General features: G+C 42.5%; 2 protein-coding genes across 2 annotated transcripts; both read left to right on the forward strand.

The window, feature by feature from the left end:
• The first annotated feature begins 16,308 nt into the window (after positions 1-16,308).
• LOC129601544 (uncharacterized) lies at positions 16,309-18,396 on the forward strand. The gene is made up of 6 exons (XM_055500385.1): positions 16,309-16,689; positions 16,755-16,853; positions 17,067-17,417; positions 17,499-17,658; positions 17,761-17,897; positions 17,960-18,396. Exons 1-6 carry the CDS (start codon positions 16,424-16,426, stop codon positions 18,126-18,128), a joined length of 1,182 nt encoding a protein of 393 aa, XP_055356360.1. The 5' UTR covers positions 16,309-16,423; the 3' UTR covers positions 18,129-18,396.
• Positions 18,397-21,087: 2,691 nt separating this feature from the next.
• LOC129601546 (uncharacterized) lies at positions 21,088-24,140 on the forward strand. Its single transcript, XM_055500387.1, has 13 exons — positions 21,088-21,186; positions 21,679-21,874; positions 21,928-22,154; positions 22,321-22,426; positions 22,479-22,514; positions 22,585-22,698; positions 22,753-22,803; positions 22,867-22,932; positions 22,996-23,115; positions 23,174-23,251; positions 23,315-23,362; positions 23,446-23,763; positions 23,839-24,140. The coding sequence occupies exons 2-13, from the start codon at positions 21,682-21,684 to the stop codon at positions 23,967-23,969; spliced, it is 1,488 nt and encodes a 495-aa protein (XP_055356362.1). The 5' UTR covers positions 21,088-21,186; positions 21,679-21,681; the 3' UTR covers positions 23,970-24,140.
• Positions 24,141-25,156: the final 1,016 nt, after the last annotated feature.

The raw sequence follows: 25,156 nt of genomic DNA on the forward strand, positions 1-25,156 counted from the left end.
TACTTGGATACATGTTTATTACTTGGCCATACTTCTTAATCAGTTATCTTGCGCATATGTTTGTGGCAACTGACTTATAGTATGTTTTCGCTACACTCATTACGAATTACTAGACATTCTCATATCAGCGCATTTCTGGTCGTGGATCTATCGATATATAATATACCAATCGGTCTTCCTGCGCCGGTACCATTTGGTTCGGTGCAAGCGATTACGCACCCTTCTGCAGTGCTGCCCGATCATTCCTACATATCATGTGATCGAACTTCTCTCGTCGAGATTTCCATCTTTATTTTTCTGATGCGGAAAACGAGACAACATTTCTGCGAGCATGGCGGTACATTTGTTGTACGGAAGGTAATATATTCTCTTGTACTTGCCCTTCCATTTAGATAACGTGCGAAAGTCGATGCCCATTTCTTTTGCCACTTTCATGCTCGCCGACAAAATCATCGATGCCCAAGTGTTGTCCACACGGGTTTTCGAAACTGTGTTATGTTCAACAGCGACATACATGCTCTCCTCCGGGGAAAAGTTTGAACTGGACACGAATGTAACATTGGGTTTGATTCCTTTTGCCAGCGACCGTCAACTATAGAAAGGCTTAATCTGGACTCTGTACAACGGTGCGCGAACTGAAGAAATGTGTAGTTACAACATGTACCTCATAACGCGCATAGTCGGGCGTTGCCGCGTTGATCACTTGGGATAACGTCCTCGTTGTGGTATCAGATGAGAACGTCTTCGTTGCGTTGGAATAACGCCTTCATTGTAGTGTCAGGGAGCGCGGCTTCAAAGATTGGAGTAAATATAAATATCTCAGAAGATTGGAATAAATAGACGGTAGTGACCAATGATACCGAATTCTTTAACGCAGCTATCGATGAACATTAGACGCCTCAGAGAATGCCACGGCGCCACCTTTACCACGGCACCACTCTTTTGGTACGTTTACAGCATTTCTAACGTTTAGACGCAAGTGTTTTCCAGCCAAACTATATGTGACTTTTATACATATGTATTTGCCGCATTGGTTGATTCGTCCGTTATAATCGGGACAATACGAGTTAGATGTTCGGTTTGTTGGGTTTACCCTCCGTCTAAGCAAAATATTAACTTGCGCTTCTGGTTTGCCCGTGTTGATTGTGACAGCAAATAATGACAATTGCTTTTAATACAAGAATAAAGAACAAGATTAAAAATACGTCGAGCGATGACTGTGGTCTTCAAGCAAAACGGAGATAGCCGCTGATTTACCAGTATTCGAAAACAACGTTATCAGGACATTTTTTTCTATTGTAGCAAACAAAAATTACCAGATTGACCTTTGTTTCTAATAACAGGATTTTAACGATCGTTTGCAAACATAAGGTTTTTATAATAATACGGTTATCCATTAACATGAAGTTTCCAAATGTAATATGGGACTGCGTAACGCAAATATTCTAGGATTTCAGTACATTCACGGTGCGATGACACTACATTCGTATGTTGGTATTAAATTCATGGTTTCCGTTTTGAGCAGCATTTGGGATGCCGGGAATGGACATTCTTTTGCATGCCCACTGCGGAAATTATAAGGGTGGTCAATTATAAAGGTGATGGCAAAGGAAACTCGCTTAGCTGACAAATTAGTAATAATTATTATGATTACATGTGTACTTAAAATGGCAAGCAAATTTGATACGCACATAACATGATTACACTACAGAACAATTTGAGAAATTATTCTTTGTTCTAAAAGTAAACCCCCATGAAAGTAATTACATAACTGTGAACTGATATTAGCGGTTATTATCGATAAAAAACTGTTTTGTTTACGGTGACATCATCTGCAGTTTGCGCTTATCGTAATAAGCTTTACTAAATTTTTGGATTGCATACGTAACATAATACAAGCTGAGCACGGATGAATATTGGCTTGCGACTATTTTTAGAATTTTGTTGCCGCCAAATCACGCAGTATGTTGCAACATCGTTAGAAATAAGCTGTTTCCCTAGAAATCTGCAGATTAAGAAGCACAAGAGCAAGCACGTGCCCTTGTTAGCCTTATGGCATCCATGGTAACAAGCTTTAAAGTGACCACTGGTCATGAGGTTCTGCATACAGCAAGCAATAACTGGTCTCAGAACACCCGCGTGATCGAGAGGTTTCTAACGCATCTTGAAGTAGGAAAACTAGATGAGCAGAAGCTGAGATCATCGGCGCCGGATGAGAGGGGCCGAAATCCTGGCACAGATAATTAGTTATCTACATCCGTACGACGACGACAGCAAGTATGGCTCAGTGAGTGCGCACGCGCTATATCCAAAGTCTTTAAATTTAGCTAACGCTCAAGTCAACGCAGTGGAGGCAAAGCTGCCTCTGCTCCTTCAACTAGGCTCCTAGCAAAGAAGCAAAGAAAGCCATAAAAACCTGTAGCAAGCCCGGGCTTGCATAATGTGTGCCTTTCGAACACAAAGGCGCGCCTTACAAAAGAGCATTGTTTTGTCTATTTAGTTGAAACAAAACAGCCAGATTCCAGCTAAGTTCTGCAACGAGCGCAGCAGAATTGTGTGGCGACTTCATTATTTCTGCACGAGCGCTTAATTAATTTCTGAGCACTCGCCTGATACACTGCTGTCTCTCCGAAAGTGAAAGTTTACCTTTGAGAATATCATTGGTTGGTTGTTTTTGCAGTTATGTTAACAAAAACAGCTATTTTGCGTTGTGCCTTTTGTTTGTTAAAGTTAACGGGGCGTTTATGGGTAATTTCACAGGATACGGTGGGCTCCGGATGACGTCATCGATGACGTCATCCGACCTAGTTTAATTTTCTGAGTCATCTGGGAGTGACCGGAAGTGAGGAAAAGGTCACGTGACCTAGATACGGATTTTTTATTGAAAATCAGCAAAAAATCAGGAAATATCAAAGAAAAATCAGAAAAAAATCGCAAAAAATAGTAGACCATCAAAACAACCCAGAAAAAATTTTCGTATTACGAGGGAACCGTTGGCTACAATATGACCCCGGGTAAAACCCTCAAAACGGAAAGAAAGCTAAAGCTATAGCACACAAATTTATTCCTGTTCCACGTGTTCTTTAGCCACTTCTTCAGGATCAACATCATCTAGGCCATCCTCCGCGATATCGAACGTGCGACAGTTGCATTCATCTTGGGTTTTATGCTGATCGTTCTTACAGTACTCCGTCCACTGAATTAGCTGCTCGAAGTACAGAGAGTGGCTTCCTTCTGGCTTGTCGTTGATATCACGGGTGCCATATTCAGCAACGTCAGACATGAAACGACGGAGGTCACACCCTGTACCGCTACCAGAGAAATTACGGTGGTACAGCCACTCTTCCAGAGCAAGCCAAATCCGAGTGTATTTAAATCCGTTGTGTTTCCGAATAAACCGTTTGATTTGGCTGTTGACACCCTCAACCGGGTTCGATGATACAATTACTCCTGCTTCCGTGACCTTCGAAAACTGACCTTCATGACCATAGTCGCCCCACTTTGGAATGTTGACGTACACTGCTGCGGCATCCGTATGTGCCATGGACCCCGGGAGCATGTGTCGAATAAAAATCGGCCTGATGGTGTCAGTGTCTGCATGACGGATGTGGTACACAACGGCTTTGTTGCTCCCTTTCTCACACAAAACCAGTATCATGACCTTCCGGTCGGTCTTCACAACCCCGCTGCCTTCTGATTCCATCTCATGCAGACCGCGTTTCCGGTTTCCACGATGATATGTCCACTTGGTACCCAAGAAACACTGAAAAAAGAAACTAAAAAACCTAAGAAACCTAAGAAGCCTAAGAAACCTAAGAAACATAAGAAACCTAAGAAACATAAGAAACCTAAGAAACATAAGAAACCTAAGAAACCTAAGAAAACCTAAGAAACCTAAGAAACCTAAGAAACCTAAGAAACCTAAGAGCCTAAGAAACCTAAGAGCCTAGGAAACCTAAGAAACTTAAGAAACCTAAGAACCTAAGAGCCTAAGAGCCTAAGAGCCTAAGAACCTAAGAAACCTGGAGAAACCTAAGAATCCTAAGAGCCTAAGAAAACTAAGAAACCTAAGAAACCTAAGAAACCTAAAGCCTAAGAAAACCTAAGAACCTAAGAAAACTAAAAACCTAAGAAACCTGAAACCTAAGAAACCTAAGAAACCTAAGAGCCTAACAAAACCTGAGAAACCTAAGAAACCTAAAACCTAAGAACCTGAGAAACCTAAGAAACCTAAGAAACCTAAGAAACCTAAGAAACCTAAGAATAGTACTGATAGTTATAATAATAATAAAAACAAATAATTAATATACTAAATAAAATACATTCGTTAACTTACTTCATCAATATACACGATCTTGTTTGGTCCACCAAGCATTACAGGATTGAACGCGTTGTGAATGGCCAGCGCTTCCCGGATGTAGGTTGCATACTGCGACACTGTATTTTGATGGACCCCACACTTTTCGGCAATCATGCTCTGGGTATATGAGCGCCAGTAGCTCATTTCACAAAACAAGGCCAGGACCTTCAAAACTCCTATTTTGCTGAAGTGGAGGAATTTGTCTCGGAACAGGCTTCTCTTCTTCGTACAGACGCACTGCAAAGTATAACGGTTCTCAACCCAACAGAGCTTCATCCATTTTCTGCACGCTCGGTCACCGCAGCGATGCTCTAAGTCGCACAGGCCAACCTCCGCCAGTAATACCAGTCCAGCGATGTGCTGCTGTTTGATGAAAGGCAAGCCACAACGACGGTCCACATCATCTGACAGCACATGACTTAAATCTCCCTGTGCTGGTGCCGAATGCTCACCAACAAAACGTTGCACAACATCCCGGAGTTGAACTGACCAACCATCTCCATACGGAGGGCTGATAATACCAGCAAGAACGTTTAAATTCCAAGGTTCTTCCATTTTTAACGCAAAAAAGTACGCTGCGACAAAATTCCATAGAAGTGAGCACGTTCATTCTGCGGGTGTGAAAAGACAAGATGAAGAGCACCGCACTGACAACAGAGACAAAGGGATCTACAAATAGAACCATGTGCTGGCCGGCAGAGAAGTGGACAGAAGAAACTGGGTTTGGGCACCCACCCTAAGGCGGCGATTCACCAAATATTGCATGGGTAACCGCCCTGAGATGGCGACAATGTTCACTTGCGTAAACAGGGACGCAACTGCATGCGCCATGTTTGTCTTCCATAGACTCCCATGTTAACTTTGTGGGATCGTATCTCAGTCCAGACCAATTTTCCTCACCTGAAACTTGTTGAAATATATTTGTCGATGCTCCGTGCAGTCCGTGGTATACAAAATATGTGTACACCCGTTACACCGTATTGTGTATACACCCGTTTATGTGAACCTTTACTTTTTTTAGTTTTGTTAATCATTGTGCGTTTTGTGTAGTTTTTTTTATTTGTTCAGTTTTTTTATTTAAAACGGGAATAAAAAGCGGCTGTTTATTTAGTTTTGTATACTCGTGTTTACTGAGGAGTGAGGACTGTACTGTAGCCGCCCGCACAAGTTAGACCACAGAGTCGGTATACGGGAAAAAAGCGCAGCAAATATACCTACTCTAACCGGGCAAAATGCACGGCTTTTTGACTACGTTCTCAGACATTCTAATAATTTTTAAATTCACAATTTCACTGAAGAGACTGTGTTTTCTAGAATTAAAACTTAAAGGAAGCAAGAACATTTAGAGCTCTGATCATTTCGAAGATAAACCTGATTTGTTGTGGTTTTTGGGGTGCCCCTGGCAGGGCAGGGGTGAGTTAGCGTTGCACCAAGGAGCGTTACTCTGTACGGGGATGATTCTTGCGAGATGCAGAACGGATTAATTCCAGGAAAATAATAAAGAATAACGAAGGAGTCGTGATTTTAATTTAGTCACTCAGTTTTCCAAGAAAAAATAATCACTAACAGTCAAATGGTTGCTTGGTACGGCAGCCGTGCATTTTGCCCGGTTAGAGTAGGTATATTTGCTGCGCTTTTTTCCCGTATACCGACTCTGTGGTCTAACTTGTGCGGGCGGCTACAGTATTTAAATGAAGGCTAATCCGTAAAAGTAAAAACTACCTACTAATCGGTAAAAGTGAAAACTACTTACAGGCCACAAATGCCCACAATGTCTGCCAGAACGAAGGCCAACAGAAGTTTACTGTATGTTCTTCTTGTGTCTGTTCCCTTTCAGTATAATGTGATGCATTTCACACATCTGCGTTTCGGGTGATCCGTATTATGCAAGGATGCCCGGGCTTGCTACACTTTTGTTTACACAGTGAAACAGCCTACCCTAGTAAGGCGCCATCCATAAATTACGTCACGCAAGTAGGGGGAGGGGGGAGGTCCTGAAAGCGTTACTGTTTGTTACAAGGGGGAGGGGGGCTTTAAAAATTTGTTACGATTATGACGTCAACATGCTATATCGATGGAGGGGTTCTAATTTTGTTACGTAACGCTCAGGGGAGGGGATCTCGGTTTGTTAGCATTCGTGACACAGGGGGAGGGGGGTATCAAAATGTCCAATTTTCGCGTGACGTAATTTATGGAGGCCGCCTAAGCCATTGCGAAAAGTGGCCAGGCCCGGTATATCCGCGTAAGCGGAGAGTACACTGTACAGTGCAGCAGCACACGTACGTACAAGAGAGAGGCAGTACAGCACGAGTGTACGCCAAGTACGGTGGGCCCTCACGCGCAGGCTGGTGCGCCTCGCAGTATTATGGAATTCGAGCTTCGTTCATTAAAACAGTTTTTATCTGCAGACATGAATTTTTATTTTTTTCTTTTTTTGCACTGAGGTTTGACTTGTCAGTCGCAAAATTTATTCCATGCAATTTGCGCGGAGTCTGCTAGTAGCTTACTAAAGCTGGAGGCAGCTACGTTACCATCGGTTAAGATAGGGCTGTCTAATGGTAGACAGACATTCTTACAGATTTGTCAAGTATATCGGCCGGAAAAATGGGCGCAATCAGGATGGCTACACCCCGTCTTATTCGTTTATTTTTAAAGGAGGATTATGCCAAATTTTTAGCGAACCAGTTGATTATAGCAGATGGTTCAGGTCAATGCGCTTTTTAAGACCGGATCGGTTGTGCATCCGTCATTTCGCTTGCGGATCTCCCAGTTGAGGCGGCGAAATGTTACGGTTGTGAAAACTCCAGGTTACACCATTTTACGGATGTGAAAAGTATTTGCTGCAAAGTGTTTGCGGTTAATAATGTCCCTGTTGCGAATTGTTACGTCATAACACACTTCGTCGTGGGATTTTTGGCTGTGGAATTTTGTATATGTGAACTGCAAGCCTTTTCATCTGAAACTCAGTGTAATTTAGTGGAAAAAACTTCGACATGATAATGGCTGACAACTTGTTGACCCAATCGGAATCGACTATTGCTAAAGAAACGCTAAGTTGCACAGTCATCGAAGTTCTTGGAGAAAATGGAGCACTAGAGTGTGGCATAGTAAAAGCTACTTCCGCAAGCGAAGTGCTGGTAGACTTCCGATGTGCAGCCAGACCGGCCAAATGGATACCTTATAACAGAGCCCTGTTATCTCGAGTGAACCTTTACGATTCCCAGAAGACAGTTGCCCCGATCTTTGGAGATCACGGTAAGGTGTTTAGCTGTTAGGTAGGTGGCTGCTGTTGTCTGCAACTGAGGATGCGTTCGATAACCCTTATCCGAAACCGAAATGATAGCAGTATGAACTGGAAATTAACTGAGGTATTTATACCACTCCATGGAAAACCTTTCACAATCTTTTTTCGGTTCAGAACTTCGTGCACCACTTCACTCCGTACATCACCTTTAGCGCGCACTACCATAGTGCGGGCTACGCGACATCGTCGCGGAACATTTAGTTTTCAGACATTCCGTCTAAGGCCAACTCGTTTTTATGGCAGACAGTCATATGACTGTTCGTTGCCATAAACCAGCCGAAAATTTTCGCCTTTCCAAAATTGTCCTGCGACCAAATTTTACACAACAAAACGGCTGCGAGAACAGGTTGCCCTAAAACAAATTAGCCGCTGCTACGAAACATGTGGCGAAATGTCCGACGGAATGTCCCGCGACCACGTGGGCTGTCACGCTACCGGCTATCGGTTCACTGCCAGGCACACAACCATTTTTTCGTCACAGCTGAATAATTTCGTCTGATTAATTTTCAACTGTTTTGTCTAGAGAAATTCATCTTATTTCAACAGAAGATAGTCGTATCACGTCAACTGCTAACCGTAAAGTCAATAATTTGCAATTGCAGAGGAAATTGGGATCGCATCAATCTCTGTCGTCTGAGTAACTGTACAGTCTGTACCGTTCGTTTATTAGGCTATGTATGAGTGGCTTTCGCCTTCTAGCCGAAAGCATTCTCTCGCCTTCTCCTTTACGTTTTACGCCTTCTCATTCGCCTTACTAATTTTAGGCCTTCGCCTTCTGACTTTGTTCAGTGTGAATTTACAAGATATCGCAAAACGGAATAGGAAAAAAAAATTAAGCGTTATTCTTTTTTTTAATAGAAAAACTTTATAAACTACCAAAATCAATAAAACGTTTCTGAAACCTTAAAACAGGATCGCTTGCAATGATGCCACTTGTAATCGTGTGTAAATGTTTTTTCATCAGCTCGCAGTACTTAGAATCGAATGGCATTTGTTTAACGTAAGGACTTGCAACTGTTTCACAATACATAATCGAATAATTTCGTTTGAATTAATTTCAGCTGTTTTGTAGAGAATTCATCTTCTTTCACCTTTTGTCTAGAGCAATAGAAAAACAGGCGTATCAAGTCAACTGCTAACCGTAAAAGTCTATATTCGCGAGTGCAAAAGAAATTGTGATCGCATCAGTCTCTGTCGTCTGCGTAACTGTACCGTTGTATTGCAAGTAACTCCCATCCCAGTGATACTGAGCGGACATATTCAAAATCGATAATTAATTGAGCCTCAAAAACTAATGTAATCGTTAATTTTAAAACTGGTCAGGGAGCGGCGGGGTTTAGTTGAGGAAACTTCTGACTGATAAAGTACGGTAATACGGCATCACTCGCAGTCAAAAAACCTTTCTTCAGGGCGCACATGTAACGATAAATTACTTGCAAATTGCTGAGAAATACGTAAGTATTTTTTTAGCTTTATTAAGCAGACCAATTTCAGAGATCGAAGATCCAGTGGAGGTACTGATTCAGCGCAGTCCGTCAGAGCCGTGGACTTGGCAGCCCGCCACCGTGGTTATTTATGACTGGTTTGGACAGTACGGGTTTGTCACCATTTATTTGCCTGACGGAGAGGTTAAAGCCATCGTTCCACAAAATTGGATTAGATGCCCGAGCAAAACAGGTTCACTCAACAGCGGTCTACTGGGATTCCCTGATCTTTGTTACACGCAAGAAATGACTCAGTTTTATGTAAGAAATTCTGGGTACATACTGTGCAGGTGTACTCTTATTACTGAGTTATTAGGTGGATTTGATCAGCCGCTTTGCTATTGCAGAGCATAACCTTGCTCCAACCTCGGCCGGCCGACTCAAAAGGCGCTATTGTCACAAATGGAAAGAAACGGCAAGGCGAAAATACATTCCCAGCTGCGGAAAAGCGTCCAAAGTCAGACGTAGACGGCAAAGTGGTATCACCGGTGCTTACTGCTCTTTCGCTTCCTTCCGAACCTGATTCTCCAGGAACAAGCGCGTTCTTGAAACAGTCGCCAGCTGAAATCTTAATGAGATATTCCAGTGCCTGCCCACCTTTGATCAGTGCCGACTGCGGGTGGTGTGTGCCGGGTGGAATGACATTTAGCAACGGCCACTGTCAAAAGCCTGTTGCACATCCGCTATGACTCTTATTTTGCTTTCCAAAATACGGTCACGTAATGTGTACCTGGCTGTAGCCTGTGCACATCGTCACTGGAATACTACGCGGTGGCCATTGTCGGTGTGCCACAAAAGGAGGCTGGCGTGGTCCCTTCTCTCCATTACTGGCCCTTGTGACGGGCATTTTCTGCGAAAGATCATGGAAGGAGCAGCAGAAATTTCCGAAATCTTGTTGTGAAGGACGTTCATGTCGGGCACTGGGCGGACGCGGGAGAGGACTACATAGCCATTCTTCACAGACTATTTGACTCGCTGGCGGCGGTGTGTGACACGCTGACCGTGAAGAATTTCATGTTCCGGTGTTTTCGGAGGTGGATGGCTCCGCAGTTATTATTATCCGCATCCCGTTCGGACGTATGCGAAACGGTCGGCGTCTTACTGTCGCCCAGTGGTGGGACATGATCGAGCAAGGTTGTCCGCTGCTCGATGACCAACAAAGGGATGCTGTGTCTACTGCGATCAAGGGACGTAAACAGGACTCTATGCTTCGCGGCCGGCTAATAGGATAAATACCGTAATTATCGAATTTGAACCTCCCCATAATAAGGCCCCCTCCGTAATACCCCCCCACAAACCGTTTGAAAAATAGTCTCCCCAGATTTACCGCCCAGGGGCGTTATTAAATGTTAAGCGCAACAAAATGATAGATATACCGCAAACTGCTTTATAATAGTTGTTGTGATTTAATGAATAGACAATCAACGGTTACATAAATAATGTGGTGCGATCACTGCGATGCTTCACGTAAGGTTGGGGATTCCAAATACCGGTATCTGCGTTCAGTAGAAGTATCAATAGAACAGGATGCGCAGTTGCTCGAAAAATAACAGCCCCTCAGAAAAATGTTGCTTGAAAAATAGTACCACCCCGAAATAACGACCCTCCCGCAATAAGCCCCTCTTCAAGACGTTTGAACTGTTTGCACCCCAGGGTGTAAATAAATTACGGTATGCCTATCTAGGAAGTTTACCGGTTCTGCCTGGCACTAAACACCAATGTAACTGTGCTGGAGAAACTCAGTCAAGATTTACGATTTATTTTCTTGATTAAGAAGTGCTTTCGCTTCGGTCGAAGAATGATAGGAAAAACCGAAAGAACTGCCGAAGCGTGTTGGCCAGAAAAGTTGTTGCCGTGCTCTGATGAATTCTATAACGCTTGAATGAACTGATTGGAAACAGATAATGTTTTCTAGATTGCCTTTGTACGCCAAGCTAAAGACCCACGAGAAACTTCTACTTATTTAAAACCGTTTCCAGCAGGAAACGATGTGCTCAAGCTCGTGGAAGTGAAGCGGCTGTCACGAATGGCGCAGTATCTAATGTATTGCGCGATACCCATCAAGGTTTTCGAGATCAAAGTGATCTGGCCCACTTCTTAGTTATTCCTTACCAGGACGCTAGCGGAATTTGGAAATGACGACAAATGACGGCTGACCTTTAGCGAATGAAATGAAATTGTTTGAGTTTTCGTTGTGGAACTGGTTGACTTTTCATATACTGGATAACAGTTATTTTTTTCCTTGTTAGTTTTTGAACGGGTTTTTAGGGACTGGCAGTGTACGGGCCCTGTAATCAGCATTCAGTTTTCACACGTAACTATGTAATCAGGTAAATACGGACCTGTACGGTTTCTGCTGTCTTATTCGTAGCCGGGTATAGCATTTCTAGCTGTTCTTTTATTAGTACTTTTATGTATCTGTACATAGGCCAGCATCGAAATTAAAAGAAGACTGTCTCAGCTAGCATGACAGAGCGGAATGAACTTGAAAACTTGAAAACTATCATTCAAGAACTTGAAAACTATCATAGACTGGCAGTACTCCCAGGAGAATGTGTTATGTTTATCCTAATTTCGTTATTTTATTTTTTTATTTATACTTCATTTATTTTATTCCGCATTACGCCTGTTAATGTCAATTCTATCTGTTCGATTTTCTTGAGAAAATCGAGCATGTAGAATTCACATAACATTTTCCTCATTTTTCACTTTTTTAGTTCAAATTTTCTAAAGCTACCGATTTTTCCTTTCTGGTTTTCGTCACAAAAAACACCTGTCTGAAAGGGATCCTGCGCGCCCCCATGTAGCCAAAATAGAGCGAATGCTATATTTAGAAATGTATAAAATTAAATTTTATCTACTAACGACGGAAGGTTTCTAGGTTTCTTTATAATGCCTTTTGTAGTTCGTGTAAGAAAATTAGCGCTTCGACCGCTACATAGTTTAGCTGAGCCCGCAAATTTTTTTCTGTTTTTTGATTCGGATGTTTTGCTTTGCAGCTAACCTGGTGAATCCTCCACCTAGCGCCCAATGCAGCATATTTACTGCACGCCAGAAATTAATTTTCTTCATCACTCTAGTCACCACAAATGTCCTTATTTTTCGGCTCAGAACACATGACACTTCCGGGTGATTTTGGCAAAACAGAATAGAAAAAAGTAGACATTTTATTGCTGTATATGACACAACTAAAACATATATGTAATACTCTGTTTGTCATCCAGAAACGAGGAGAAATAAAAGAAGAAGCCGGCTCCAAACCGTTGGCAAGAAGCAGTAAGACGTCGCATCGAAAACGTTACAAGCGCGTATTTATCAAAAGCAGAATTACACATATGCGCATTTCACTACCTTACCTTTCCATTTAAAATCTGCTTATATGCTGCGTTTGTAAAATTCACGAGCCGCTCAACGGCGAATCGTGATCCGTCGCCGGGCACGGCGACGCATGTGCCGATCGTCATAATGGCCTTGAATTTCTGCGCGAAAAAAAAACAAACACACGCATTGCCGGCAGTATTAAAACAAACATTTGTTTTTTGAATTTAATAAGCGGTTAAAAAGATGCATAGACTATATACTGTAATATTCGACCGAAGCGTAGCGAAGGTCCTATCTAGAAACGTGATGTCCATTCGTCGGTCACCGCCATCTGATCTAAAAGGAGGGGACCGTAGCCTCATGCACTCATGAATCGGTGTTCGATCGTGCGCACTAACAGTCGCTAAATGCGGGTAACATTGCTGATTGTGAGCGCGATTATGATGCAGTTACAGTAATTCGTGCTCTCATTGTAACCCAACACAAGCAAACCGAACCGTCGACATGGCAATTGTCAATTCAGTACAGTACGTAAAGTTTATGAAAAAGATCCCAAATGCTTTTTTTGCGTGACAATTTGGTTGTATAATTGTTTCTGTACAATAATGGCCGAAATAACGTTTTACTTTTCTGTGACTAACTGTAAAGGAAAAGTGTTGAAAATGCATGGTTTACGAAATGAATGATTTCCGAAATGAATGGTTTCAAAATGAATGGTTTCCGAAATGATAGTGCCGTTTTAGAATGTTCTGTACCGTGAGGCATTTACAATGTACGACAAAAAGAGTTGAACGATCAGTGGTCCGCGGTTCAAAATAACCTCGCAACGATGCCACCACTAAAACGGACGTTATCTACTACTTTAATACGCTGCGCTCCGTGAATATCAAGTGCAAAATATACTGATTTGCATATCAAGGTATGAAAAATTTTAACTTTTGATACTAAACCTGTGGCTGTTTATGGCGAAAAACACAAATTCTAGCCATTTTCTTTTTCCATAGACTTAAGCATGGTTAAATAACGGTTATGCGCACAGATCCTATGCTGCCTACGAGAAACAAAATGGCTAGAATTTGTGTTTCGCGCATAACAGCCACAGGTTTAGTATCAAAAGTTTAAATTTTTTCTGTCTGGCATTAACTGTATCGTCTGAATGGCTCGCAGACTTTCTGTCAAATACGATATATTCCTCAATCATTTCCACAAAGCTTTGTGACTTGTCTAATTATTAAAATAGTATCATTATCATTAGCATTAAATTCTGCAAAAAATTTACTTACTCTCTCTTTAATGACTGTTTCCTACCTAGGTAAACACAAAAACAGATGTCTACGACAGCTTCGGATGTACTAATAAAACTAGAAAAATGCACGTTTGGCGTGCATTGGCAGACCGGAGCGAGGTTAATGCGACGAAATGTCCACTACGAAAAAATTGTCCAATAAAACGTTTCTGTCGTTTATTTTCTATAAAGGGGTTAGTAAGTGTTGACAGTTACGGCTGAGGCAGTTCGAATACTCGTACGGATAAAAGTCTCCCTCATGACGCAGGAGAGCAACTGGTAAAATTTCGTTGGCTTTAAATGAAAAAGATAAAGCTAAATCTTACATTCAAAAACTGAGCCTTAAGGTATGACAAAATAACAAACAAAATTATTTTTACAACGTTTTTTAAGGCTTTTTAAAAGTAGTTTGTCCGAAAACCCTATTGGCGCTAGAATGGTTAAGAGATATCGTTTTGAAACAAGCGGTCAAGAAGGGAGAAATAATAAGAAGCCGACAGGACTTCAGTTTTAGAACGTAAAAAACAGTAACCAGGGCACATAGGCATCCTCCAAATTCAAAAAATTCTCATATTTTGTAAAATGGTAGTGTAATTACTACTTACTATTATAGTATGCTTAAAAAAATATTTTTATCTGCCATCGTCAAGGGGGCGTGGCCATTCAACAATTAAAAGTTTGCATACAATCACTGTGCAATGCAGTGCAGTAAAGGTTATTCGTAATTATATTATGTTACCTTTTTACTGCATCACCGTGGACTTTTGCAGCCGCCGCAAGTTGGCTTGTTTTGCGTCATTACTCGACGGCTGTAAAAGTCCACGGTGATGCAGCAAAAAGGTAACAATCATAATAAAATTACGAATAACCTGTACAGCACTGCATTACACAATGATTGCATGCAAACTTTTAATTGTTGTATGGCCACGGCCCTTTGACGATGGCAGATAAGAATATTTTTTTAAGCATACTACAATAGTACACTACCATTTTATAAAACATGAGAATTTTTGAATTTGGAGGATGCCTATGTGCTCTGGTTACACGAAACCCCAGGGTTATTTCGGTTGCACACGTGGACTGCAAAGATCGGGCAGTGGAGGTAGTGTGTTATTGCTGTTAAGCTACTTGGTTGTAGAAGTCGCAAATTTCCCGAGCTTTGCATAAAAATTTTGAACACGCGACCTTTAGAGATAAAACGGTATTTTGAAAAATATTTTATGAAGTCAATAATAACCACGGGTATAGAAGTGCAGTTATGAGTTTTGATCTTCTAATTGGCAGAAGAAGAATCAAATCACCAAGGTTTTATCATGCAGCTCCTTGATATCGCACATTATTACCAAAAGATTGCTATTTCAACGATGGTATCTTAGGAGACACCAAACATCGCCAGTGGAGATATTTTTGCCGTGGTCATTGTTGCCGGTCACTCGTGTGTGCAAATACATGAGATTTATTTGCACATCGACAGTTCTTCGTTAGTGCGTTTCTTGCGTAACGAACAAAATTATTACTGCCAGAACTTCCGCCTCGGTCCGCAACAGAACAACACCCAACAATGACATCACGGCGGTTACCTGCGGCAACTACGTATTTCCGTAACGAATTGCAATTGACAGAATAAAGCGCTGCAGTACCACTGTATGAATCCGCTGCGACCAGCAGTCAGATGAGTTACCCATGACGTCATACACAACACCTGCAGTGACGTCATAGCGGTCAGCTGCGTGACATACTGAGTCCCGCCGTGACGTCACGTTGTTACTTTCGTAACGTAGGCTCGTAACGGACAGAAATCAACGGCTGCAATGCCCCTCTATAGGGCCCTTAAGTCATGGTGCCAGCGATGACATCACTGCTGTCGGCTGCGATGACGTCATACTTTTACGTCCGTAACGCACTTCCGTAACGAATTTCCGTAACGGACAGAAATCAACGAATGCATTGGTCTTGAATTAAGAGGACCTTCGCTTCGCTCCGGTCGATTATAGCAGTGTGGCTTTCCAATCTAGGTAGAATAAGCGGTTTAAGGCCACTAAATTAATATTGGTATTCAACAAATTTTATGGTTTCCGTTCTGAACAGAATTTCGGATGTCGAAAATTGACATCCTTTTGCTTGCCCAGTGCGGAAATTATCAAGAAGACCAAATTTGCCTCAGGAGGATACTTCGTTAAATATGACTGTAGAAGAGAGCATGTTTATGCTACGTAACAACGATTCTACAGTTGCAGTTCCTTGGCGCTCAGTGCACGTACTATAAATCTTCGCCCGGTTCCGAAAGCCTTTTTCAGAATTATCGTTTGTGGGCCGATTGGCTCCCCAATTTGGCGGAAACTGCGTACAAGCAGCTAAGCTGCAGCTCGTGCGGCTGCGCATGTGTCCGCTGTGGAACAAATCGCAGGCTACCAGGGCCAAAATGTTCAAGCTTGTCGGTCGCCTATGATTTTGCTATTGCCGCTACGTGAAGTTTTCCGTGCGGTTGACACCGGCAAGCGCGAGCTCGCAAATTCAGAACGTGAAAACCCATATTTTCAATTTTCAGTTCTCATTCTTGCGTGCAGTTGTTTGAATGTGATTACTGTTTTCCTTTTTCCTACTGAAAAACTTTGTGACTGTTTTATTCATTTAATTTCTACATCTAGTTTCCATCAAACAGCTCTGAAATGGATACAGTGTGGTATCCAGACGACGGGTTCACTGTTGCAGGAGATACTGTACTGACAACCGCAAATATGCGAAATCGCATTCAAGCAGCAGGGCTCCCGCAGCCGTTCACTGTCATCTGTCTTTCTCTCCGGATTGTGAAGCAGTATTGCCCGACATTATTCCGTGGATGCCTGGCGGAGGAGACGTCCTTCACCTTGATGAAGGAGAAAAGCATCAGTCGCATCGATCTGCTGGGACTGCAGATTCTGGCGGATATTTATGGGTGAGTAAAAACACTGCCAGTACTGAGTACGAACGCGATCTCGCTTTATTTTGTGGGCCATTTAGTTATAGCGAAGAGTACCTCATCCCACCGGACGCATTCGAGGAGTTAGGATATAAGATCATCCGCAATATGGGATGCAAGGCAGTATGCGACTTCGCTTCGTAAGTTATTCACCTCTTATTAAAATAATATGATTGTCCGATGACTGAATTCATGAATATTTTTTATTTTTCCGATATTATTCTGACGTTCATTTCTATTCAGATTTTAATTTTCATGTATTATATTAGTTGGATTTTAATGGCTTAAAATACTGTCCGTATAATTTTTCGTTTTTAATCTGAAAATAATGTGATGTGTGAAAATTTTTTAAGGTTTGTTGCGCGGAATAATGGGAATCCTGGAAAAATATGCGATATCGCATTGAATCCTTGCGCTGAGAAATCAGAAGCGGCATCGCAGGGTTGCTCGGAATACCTAACTCAATGGTTTGCCACACTTCTGGCGGCGGGAAAGATGTCCATCATTGGACCGATGTTTCGGATGGGCGGAGTGCCTGGAACGGTCAAGGTTGCTGGGGACGCCCTGTCCTATCATTTGGAACCAGAGAGCTGGAACTACCGGATGTTTATTCCAAATGGGGGCGGAATTGACTTGTCCGATGTTGATCGGGCCCGGAAAATTGTCCATCGCTATGCTAGGGCGCAGCGCAGTTTTTCTAACGTGTGCGTATTCGCTTTGCTCTTATTTTGAAAACAATAATATGGTTTTTAATAAAATTAAAGCAATGTTGCTTGATTTTTTAGCGCTACTGAGAAGCGTTATCGCTGCCCCTTCTACTACAAGGTGGCTCGCAATCAGCATCCGGGAAATTATCGTGGCGACAGTGATCGGGGATACTGCGACACGATGTTTTCTGTAGACGGCCTGAATCAACACCTGATTGATGAGCATTTGGCTGTAGAGGTAAAGTTACGTTGTTTTTAAGCGATTTCGCTTTTTCATGGACATGTGGCGGATTACTGTCTGATTAAGCGCTATCGCTTTTTGAATACGCTTTTTCTTTAGAACCTGTTTGATGACTGCGTGGACTGCGGCCAGCTGTGGATTATACGTGGTGCTACGGCATGTGATGAACAGTGCTATTTGGCCGATCCCTCCATCAACTGCTTCAAAGCAAATCGCGTTCATTTCGCTAATCGAAAGTAAATATTTTTATAGTTTATTTGCGGATTACTGTTTTGTTTTCAAACAGGCTGCTTTGTAGGAAGCCGTCTGTTAACTTTCCGCAAGGTATTCGCGGAGTGCGGCTGGGTTTGAGCGCTACTTCGCTTAATGTGCTGCACGGATGGCGCAATGAGTACATGCGCTCTGGGATTAAAGTGTATGGATCCGGCAACAACTTTGTTTTGACTTTTGTTGTCGCTCGCGCCTAAGCGATCTCGCGTTTCCTCGCAGCTTTTAATGCTGATAGAGTAACGGGGATCTTCTTTTGACTTTTGACGATTAAGCGATGTCGCTTCGTTGTTGTGAACTGAAATGAAGATCTCCATATTGATTTGTTTTGTACTAGTATATTGAGCAACTTTGTAGTCATCTGAAAAGTGACTTTCCTGAAAGGATCTTATGTTAGTTGTTAGACTTGCAGTCTTGCATGTCATGGGCATGCTGAAATGCATTCTTTTATATTGCTCTTATGGAATTGTTTTGTGTTGTTGACAAGCTGTACGGATGACGCTCATTTTATTTTAATTAAATTTCTTGACATACGAACGCACTCCAAAGAAACATCAAAGTTCTAATAAAAAACAAAAATGATTCGGAATACGGATATAAACGTCATACCGTTATGAAAGAAAGAAACAAATTAACAGTTTAATTACACAAAAAATTAAATCAGCAACAAAGATAAATTAATCGTAATAATATAATAATCGGGGCAACATCGCGCCAATCTTCAGCGTTTCGTCGTCGTCGTACGGCATCTCAAGAGGAACACCAGAAAACATATCAGCCGTCACGACAGCGTACTCGCTTTTCCAATTATATAACTTGTGTGCTGGCAGCGTCCACTATAAATTGTAGATCTTCTGTGAAGCGATTTCGCTTTTCTCACAAAGCAATACAACGGAGCCAGCAAGGTGGACGGCAAAGCGGAATCGCCAAAAATTACCGCCACGGCAGTAAAATAAAGCGTTCGCAAAGTGATCACGCACGGACTCGTTGCTGTCCGGCACAAACCCTTTTACTATGATTTTCGAATGAACTGCATGATCCACGTTATCCAGGCACAGATGACGTTCCGTAGCATAATTTTGCAAAGTCTTCCAAGCTGAATAGCATTCGCTGGCAATGACTTTATGCGACTTCGCATTTCCGATAAGATAACAGCTACCAGCATTAAAAGCAGTCGCATACAGGTTTGCTGAACTGTTATTTTCTAACACACGCAGCACGCGTGGCGTCATTAGGTCGAGTGGCTGCCGCGCCAAATTTTCTGCTAAGCTTTCCGCAATTTTGCATAATCTGATCGAATTAGCGATCTCGCGTGGTACCTGATTGTAACCATGAATGTTCCGCTCGATGCATCCGATATTTCCTTCGAAAGGAAACGCGCTGTATCCGGCCGCCGTTCCAAAATCGGGACAAGACTGTCCAAGATGGAGTGTCAGGTGGACGTTGTAGGGCATGAAGTCTTCCCCGAAAACTTCCTCGGCTTTTTTCCAAAAATCGTTCGCTTCCTTGTCAATACATTCGGTATCTTCATGCGATATCGCATCTTGAAAGGCTCGCGTAGCCGTACTGCAGTACAGACACCAAACTTCGAACTCTTCCAATGTAAAAACATTGTGGAACAAATAAATGCCGGTGTACAGTATATCCCTCCATTCGTTTGCATTCAGTTTAGACGCTTCGTTAAACCCTCGAAATTTCCGGGATACAACAGCAGGAAAATCTAGCTCGTTCCCCCGTTCATTTATTGATGCGATTCCGCTTTTGGTTACATTGCACGCAAAATAGATTTGCGGTGCAACACCTTTGCAGCAATTATGCATGATGTCGACCGGGAAGGCACGAGCCGGGTCAAAATGGGGAACAACTTCCAATGGCGACTTTCGCAAATTCCTGTGTAAATCTTGTCCTTTTTAGCCTTCTCGCGATGCTCCACGGAGTACTGCATAATGTCTTTAGCGAGACTGCGAATTTCCGCATCATTTCGGAGCGGCGCCTGATGCGAAGTCGCATAAATGTAGACCTGGCGGTTTTCCCTGTGCACAGGAGTTGCTTTGCAGTATGTGCATCCGCCAACGTAGGCATGTATGGATCCAATACCGGCAAGCGGAAGCCGCTCCATAGTGTCTGCCACCACAGCTGTCAATATGACGCGGATCCGCTTCTGCTCTCCGATAAATTCACCAACATCCCTTCAGTTGATAACTTAATTAACTGGGATAAAAAAGGACGCAGGATAACTTTACGATGCGGAAACTTTGTCGCGTTGCCGATATATATACTGTGCAGGATTAAAGAGCGGAATCGCTTTCTTCCAGGAAAATCCGCAAATACAAACTGCACAACATGTCCTTTTAAATCAGACGAATTTGTCAGCGCAAATCCGTCCATGTGAGCCAATATCGTCACCACGTCATCGTCAAAATTTTTGTCGCGATAAAATTTACCGTTTGTTAAACTCGGTTGATCCACGAGAAGACTGTGAGCGATATCGCTTCCTTTCTGCCAAAACGGATTTCAGCTCTTGTGCATGGTCTTCCAAAAATTTGCGAACTTGCTCCTCAAGGTCCATCACGAGAAGGCAATTTTGGTGTAAATCACAGAGTGCAATTTTGTGCGGCCGTCGACCAGTTCGAGTTATCCCATTGCACACAAAGTCCACGTTGGTTTTCTCGCTCGCCGTCCGAGTTCCGACAATGCAATGGTGCGTAGGGCAAAAATAGTAATACGACACTTCATGCGAGAACGCTTCCACACTGCGAAATAATTTCTCCAAAAAATACAGATTCGGTGGGAACTGAATGTTTGCATCTCCGGCTAACAGCTCGAACAAGGAATGCACAACTTCTAGCTCCGCCTCCAGCTGCGTTTTTGTGTTGAAAAATCTTTGCCATTTTCGCATGGTAATTAACAGATAATTCTGCTCTTCCAAGCTAAGAGGATGCGATTTCGCTTCTGCGGTAACAACAACGTCACTATCCAATTCTTCGTCCACACAGGGAACGACTCTGGTTCTCCGTCACAGCTGCCAATAATACGCAATATTTTGATTTTTTTTGGAAGAAACGCCAAGAAACTAACTCCAGCAATCGCTTACCTTGCGACATCGCATTCCAAAATGTCCGTTGGTGGTTCTTCAAAGTCAGAATCAGCGGCACAGGCTCCGTCGACAACATCCATGTTCTCTTCATTGCCTGAGCGCAATCGCCAGCGATACTTCGTGGTCTTTGGGACGATAAAATTTCCGTAATCGCCCAACGGGTAACGGCCATAGCCCCGCCGCTTAGCCATTTACTGCCAAGTAACGCGAACTCGCGCAAGCATATGACAACTAACTGTTAAACTATGCGCTTTCGCAAAATCTGTAAAAAGAAAATTTTAAAAAAAACAGTTACTTTAAATAAATACTTCAAACTGAAAACGAATAAAAGTTTGATGCGAAGATCGCCTGGAAGATTTTTGCGAGTGACCAGTTCAACATGATTACTGTATTATGCTATTTGCTATTGGTTACGTGTCAAGAAAACAAATTTGATTGGATTGAAGGTGGGCCACACTCAGTTCGATTCAGAAATGAGCTCGCAGCTTCATTTCCTGGTTGCGATACCAACACGCAGAACAGTTTCAGTTTGAACAACTGAAGAGTTGTTTTCAAATTTCTGAGCATACGTTTTCTGACTTTATCTGAAATTCTTACGGCTAAGTACGACTAAAACAAACATTAAAATAGTAACTTTTAACTTTATTCTACAGAAAATGTCTGACCGCGGGGCTAGAGGCGGCCGCAAAACTCGAGGAACACGGGGAACACGAGGAACACGCGGAGGTCGCGGCCGTGGTCGTGGTGCTGCTTCTCAGCCACAAGCGGAATCGCCTCTTAGTACCACCACTGCGATCTCTCCGATCCAGTCGTTCAAAAGCGCTCTTGGATCGCACGAACAAAATCAAGGTACACATTTTTTTTAGTACGACATTAAGTTGTGCGCGAACGCATTTTTGCAGATATTATCGTCGTGCGATTCGCAGTGGACGATCTTGTCCTCTTCTGGCCAGCAAGCGATGAACGCTTTAAAGCCACTCCGGGCAACATGTATAAGTTCCCGTTTCGCCCCGGAACTCATCTGCAGGCTGAACATACGTCAGTTTTTTACGATGCCAGCGTCCTGTACATCACAAACAACCAAGAAGACGCAGACGAGCAAGTTCAGTTTATTCAGCAACAGGATCAGGTACAAAACAGGGTTTTGAGTAGCGAAAATCTGTATGGCATTCGCATCGATGAGTTGGTGTACTGAGTTTTAAGCGATATCGCCTTAATTAGACTACTGTTGGAGAGTGAGCGAACATTAGCGAACTGCGCGTCTTGCTCTTAGTCTTACTTCAGGGATTTTTCAGCTTCAGAAAAAAGGTTCAGCAGTAGAAAATGCGAACTCGCAAAAGAAGGCCCAGAAGCTATTGTCAGCGGATCTTCAGAATGTGTCAAACGTTATCGTTCTTGACGGTAAATTTTGGATTTCTTTCACAGTTCATTTTATTAATTTTTAATTTTAAAGATGATATTGCCGATCCTTCTGCTGATTACGATCCAGGTATTTTTATGCAACATTTTAAATTTGTGTTTATCTGTTTTATGATAAAATCTTTGCGGTTTAACTTTAGAAACCGCGGACACTCACTCGGTTGAAGCTGCTGAGGAGATTGAGGAGACGGACAATGTCGATCATGCTGATAAGGATATGGCACCTGCGGCGCCCCAAGCGACTTCGCTCATGGGTACTGTTTTAAAACTCTCGGTAAAGTTTAACACTTGAGTTTTAATCATTTCAGCAAATGCACTCGTTCCATCGGCGTCCCATGCAGGTGCGGAAAAGAAACCAAGTAAGTAATCATTTGTAAGCGGATCGCTTTTATTCAAAAACCTATTAAACTATTCTTCTTTAGCCAATGCGCCGAGAGTGTATCCACCCTCAAAAAGTGCATTTAGTGGCAACAATTTAACTCCAATGAGTAAGCCGAAATTTGCGGTATCGCTTGTGTGCAAAGTGTGTCATTTTAGATATGATTTCTTAGGTTTACTGAAGGAAAAAGCGATGACGCGTCCGCTCTCTTCGTCCAATCAGCTTAGCGGTGGACGCGTTTTCGCCTCCGGTGTCGCGGTCCCTCCGCCTTCACCATCTAAGCGCGCTGCTGGTACATAAGTATTGCTTGCATACCCAATAATTCGTTACTGAATTATTCCGGTTTTCAGGACAAAGCGACACTGCAGATTCCGATGACAGTCGACAAACCAACAGTGGCCAACCTGTAAACGCGAAATCGCAACGAGGTATTTATTTTCAGTATTTATTATTGTGGCTTGAAGGTTTTTCTAAGTTGAGATGTTTTCCAGCTACCAAAAGCCGCAAAAGCGACACCATCGCTGAGGCAGGACTCGAAGGTAGATTTCTAAAGCGACTCGCTTAAACTCCGCCTACGATAATAACGTATGCTAAACAGCACGGCCTTTGTAACTTTTTCTAGATCACCTCATGAAGTTTCCATTCAAAATTAAAGGGCCGAAAAAGATAGAGCTTGTTTCAAAAATGCCTGGTGATCCAATTTGGATCGAAGAAGTGATGCATGCCCGACTGGTTGTCGCCGGCAAATTAGAAACTCCCTCGAAATGGCTAAAGATGCTAATGGGATACCTGATCCAGGGGACGGCCGACTACAAAGGCGATGGGATTCGGCTGCTGTATGAGAAGCGGATGCAGTTCATCGCCGACAACGCGCATAATCCCAACAGCCAGCCGGGGATTAAGGCACTTCTCGGGGAATCATTCATCGTCGCGGTTGAGGGTAAATTTTGTTTGCAAAAACAATAAACGATATTGTTTACGAAATTTCTGGCGACATTTGAATTTTGTGTTACAGCGTATTTTTCGGCTGTACACATGACAGCCCGAGGGAAAGGACTGCAGCCAGGCATGGTGACGGCGGCTTTCAATGCCTGGAAGGACTATCACGTCAGAACGTATGCTAAAAAGCACGGCCTTCCTTGGTGATTTCCGTATTAAACGCGACTTCGTTTCCTCCGTCGACTACGGTGTTTCTCAGAAACTGGTAATTTCTTTTGTTTTATTGAATATTCATTGTTGGTTGTTGCGCGCGCTATCGCTTGACAAAGGGCAATGCGATTCCGCTTTTGGTATTATAGTGGTGGCTATCGAATTGACTTTGTGGAGTATATATATAGTTCGAATTCTAATATAAAGTTTTTCTCTCAGTGTTGTGATGTTACAGTTGTGTTTTCTTTTTTGTGACAGTATAAGCCAATAACTGCTGTTATTGCGAGCAGTCTTGAACTGGTGTTACTGATTTTGGATTTTTCTTGATTAAAATCATAGCAGATTATTATATTTGCAGTGCTGTCAGTAATAAACAGCAGTACAAGAAGCGCGACAGTGCACGTTTTTCACATGCGGCTTTCATTGGTTTTCGTGCCAATTAATAGCAAGATTGCATTTATTTTGTCTCTGCGTAGTACTCAGACAACGCTTCCCTAACATCTCGACCGCGCTCCCACATAACATGCGCAGTACTCACGTCGTATGGTGTTCGTAAAAAAATAGGGTTCCAATTTTAGCACTGATTCGTACGAAAATCTAAATCAATTAATGGCAGCCTATGGGATCTGCATAGGCAATGTGCACGGATTAAGTAAGAAGGAAGCAGGCCTTATTTAGCAAAGAATCCATTCTTAAAAATGAGGCTTTTCGGAACCGGGTCGGCAGTATGGAGCCCGCTTGGTTGATTACAATAAATCAAAGAATTTTTTTATTTGCTCTACATGTTGCTTCATTTTGTAAAATAATATTATGTTAAAATAGGTAAATAGGAGGTTGATTGTGTTAGTCATTATATTCACGTAATTACTTACAATACGTGCTAATTAGAACATCGGAGACTGCGATACATAAAGGTTTTTTATGTCATCACTAATAAAAATTAATAGGCTGTTAAAGATCTTTACGGTTATGTATACTTATATGTATTATGTTATTGATAAAAATCGCAGTGCTGTATATGCACCTTTTGTCCTTATCGGTGTATCTGTCTACCGGAGAAACAAATTTGTATGCAGACAGTATTGATGCATGGCGCCATGGCAACACAGTCATAAAATCCTGAAAGACAACTCCGCGCAATGCCTAATGCTTAAGTACTTTCTGATGCGGGCGCAACAAGAAAT

The sequence above is a fragment of the Paramacrobiotus metropolitanus genome, unplaced genomic scaffold (genome assembly GCF_019649055.1).
Source record: "Paramacrobiotus metropolitanus isolate TYO unplaced genomic scaffold, Prichtersi_v1.0 Parri_scaffold0000249, whole genome shotgun sequence".
NCBI classification, from domain to species: domain Eukaryota; kingdom Metazoa; phylum Tardigrada; class Eutardigrada; order Parachela; family Macrobiotidae; genus Paramacrobiotus; species Paramacrobiotus metropolitanus.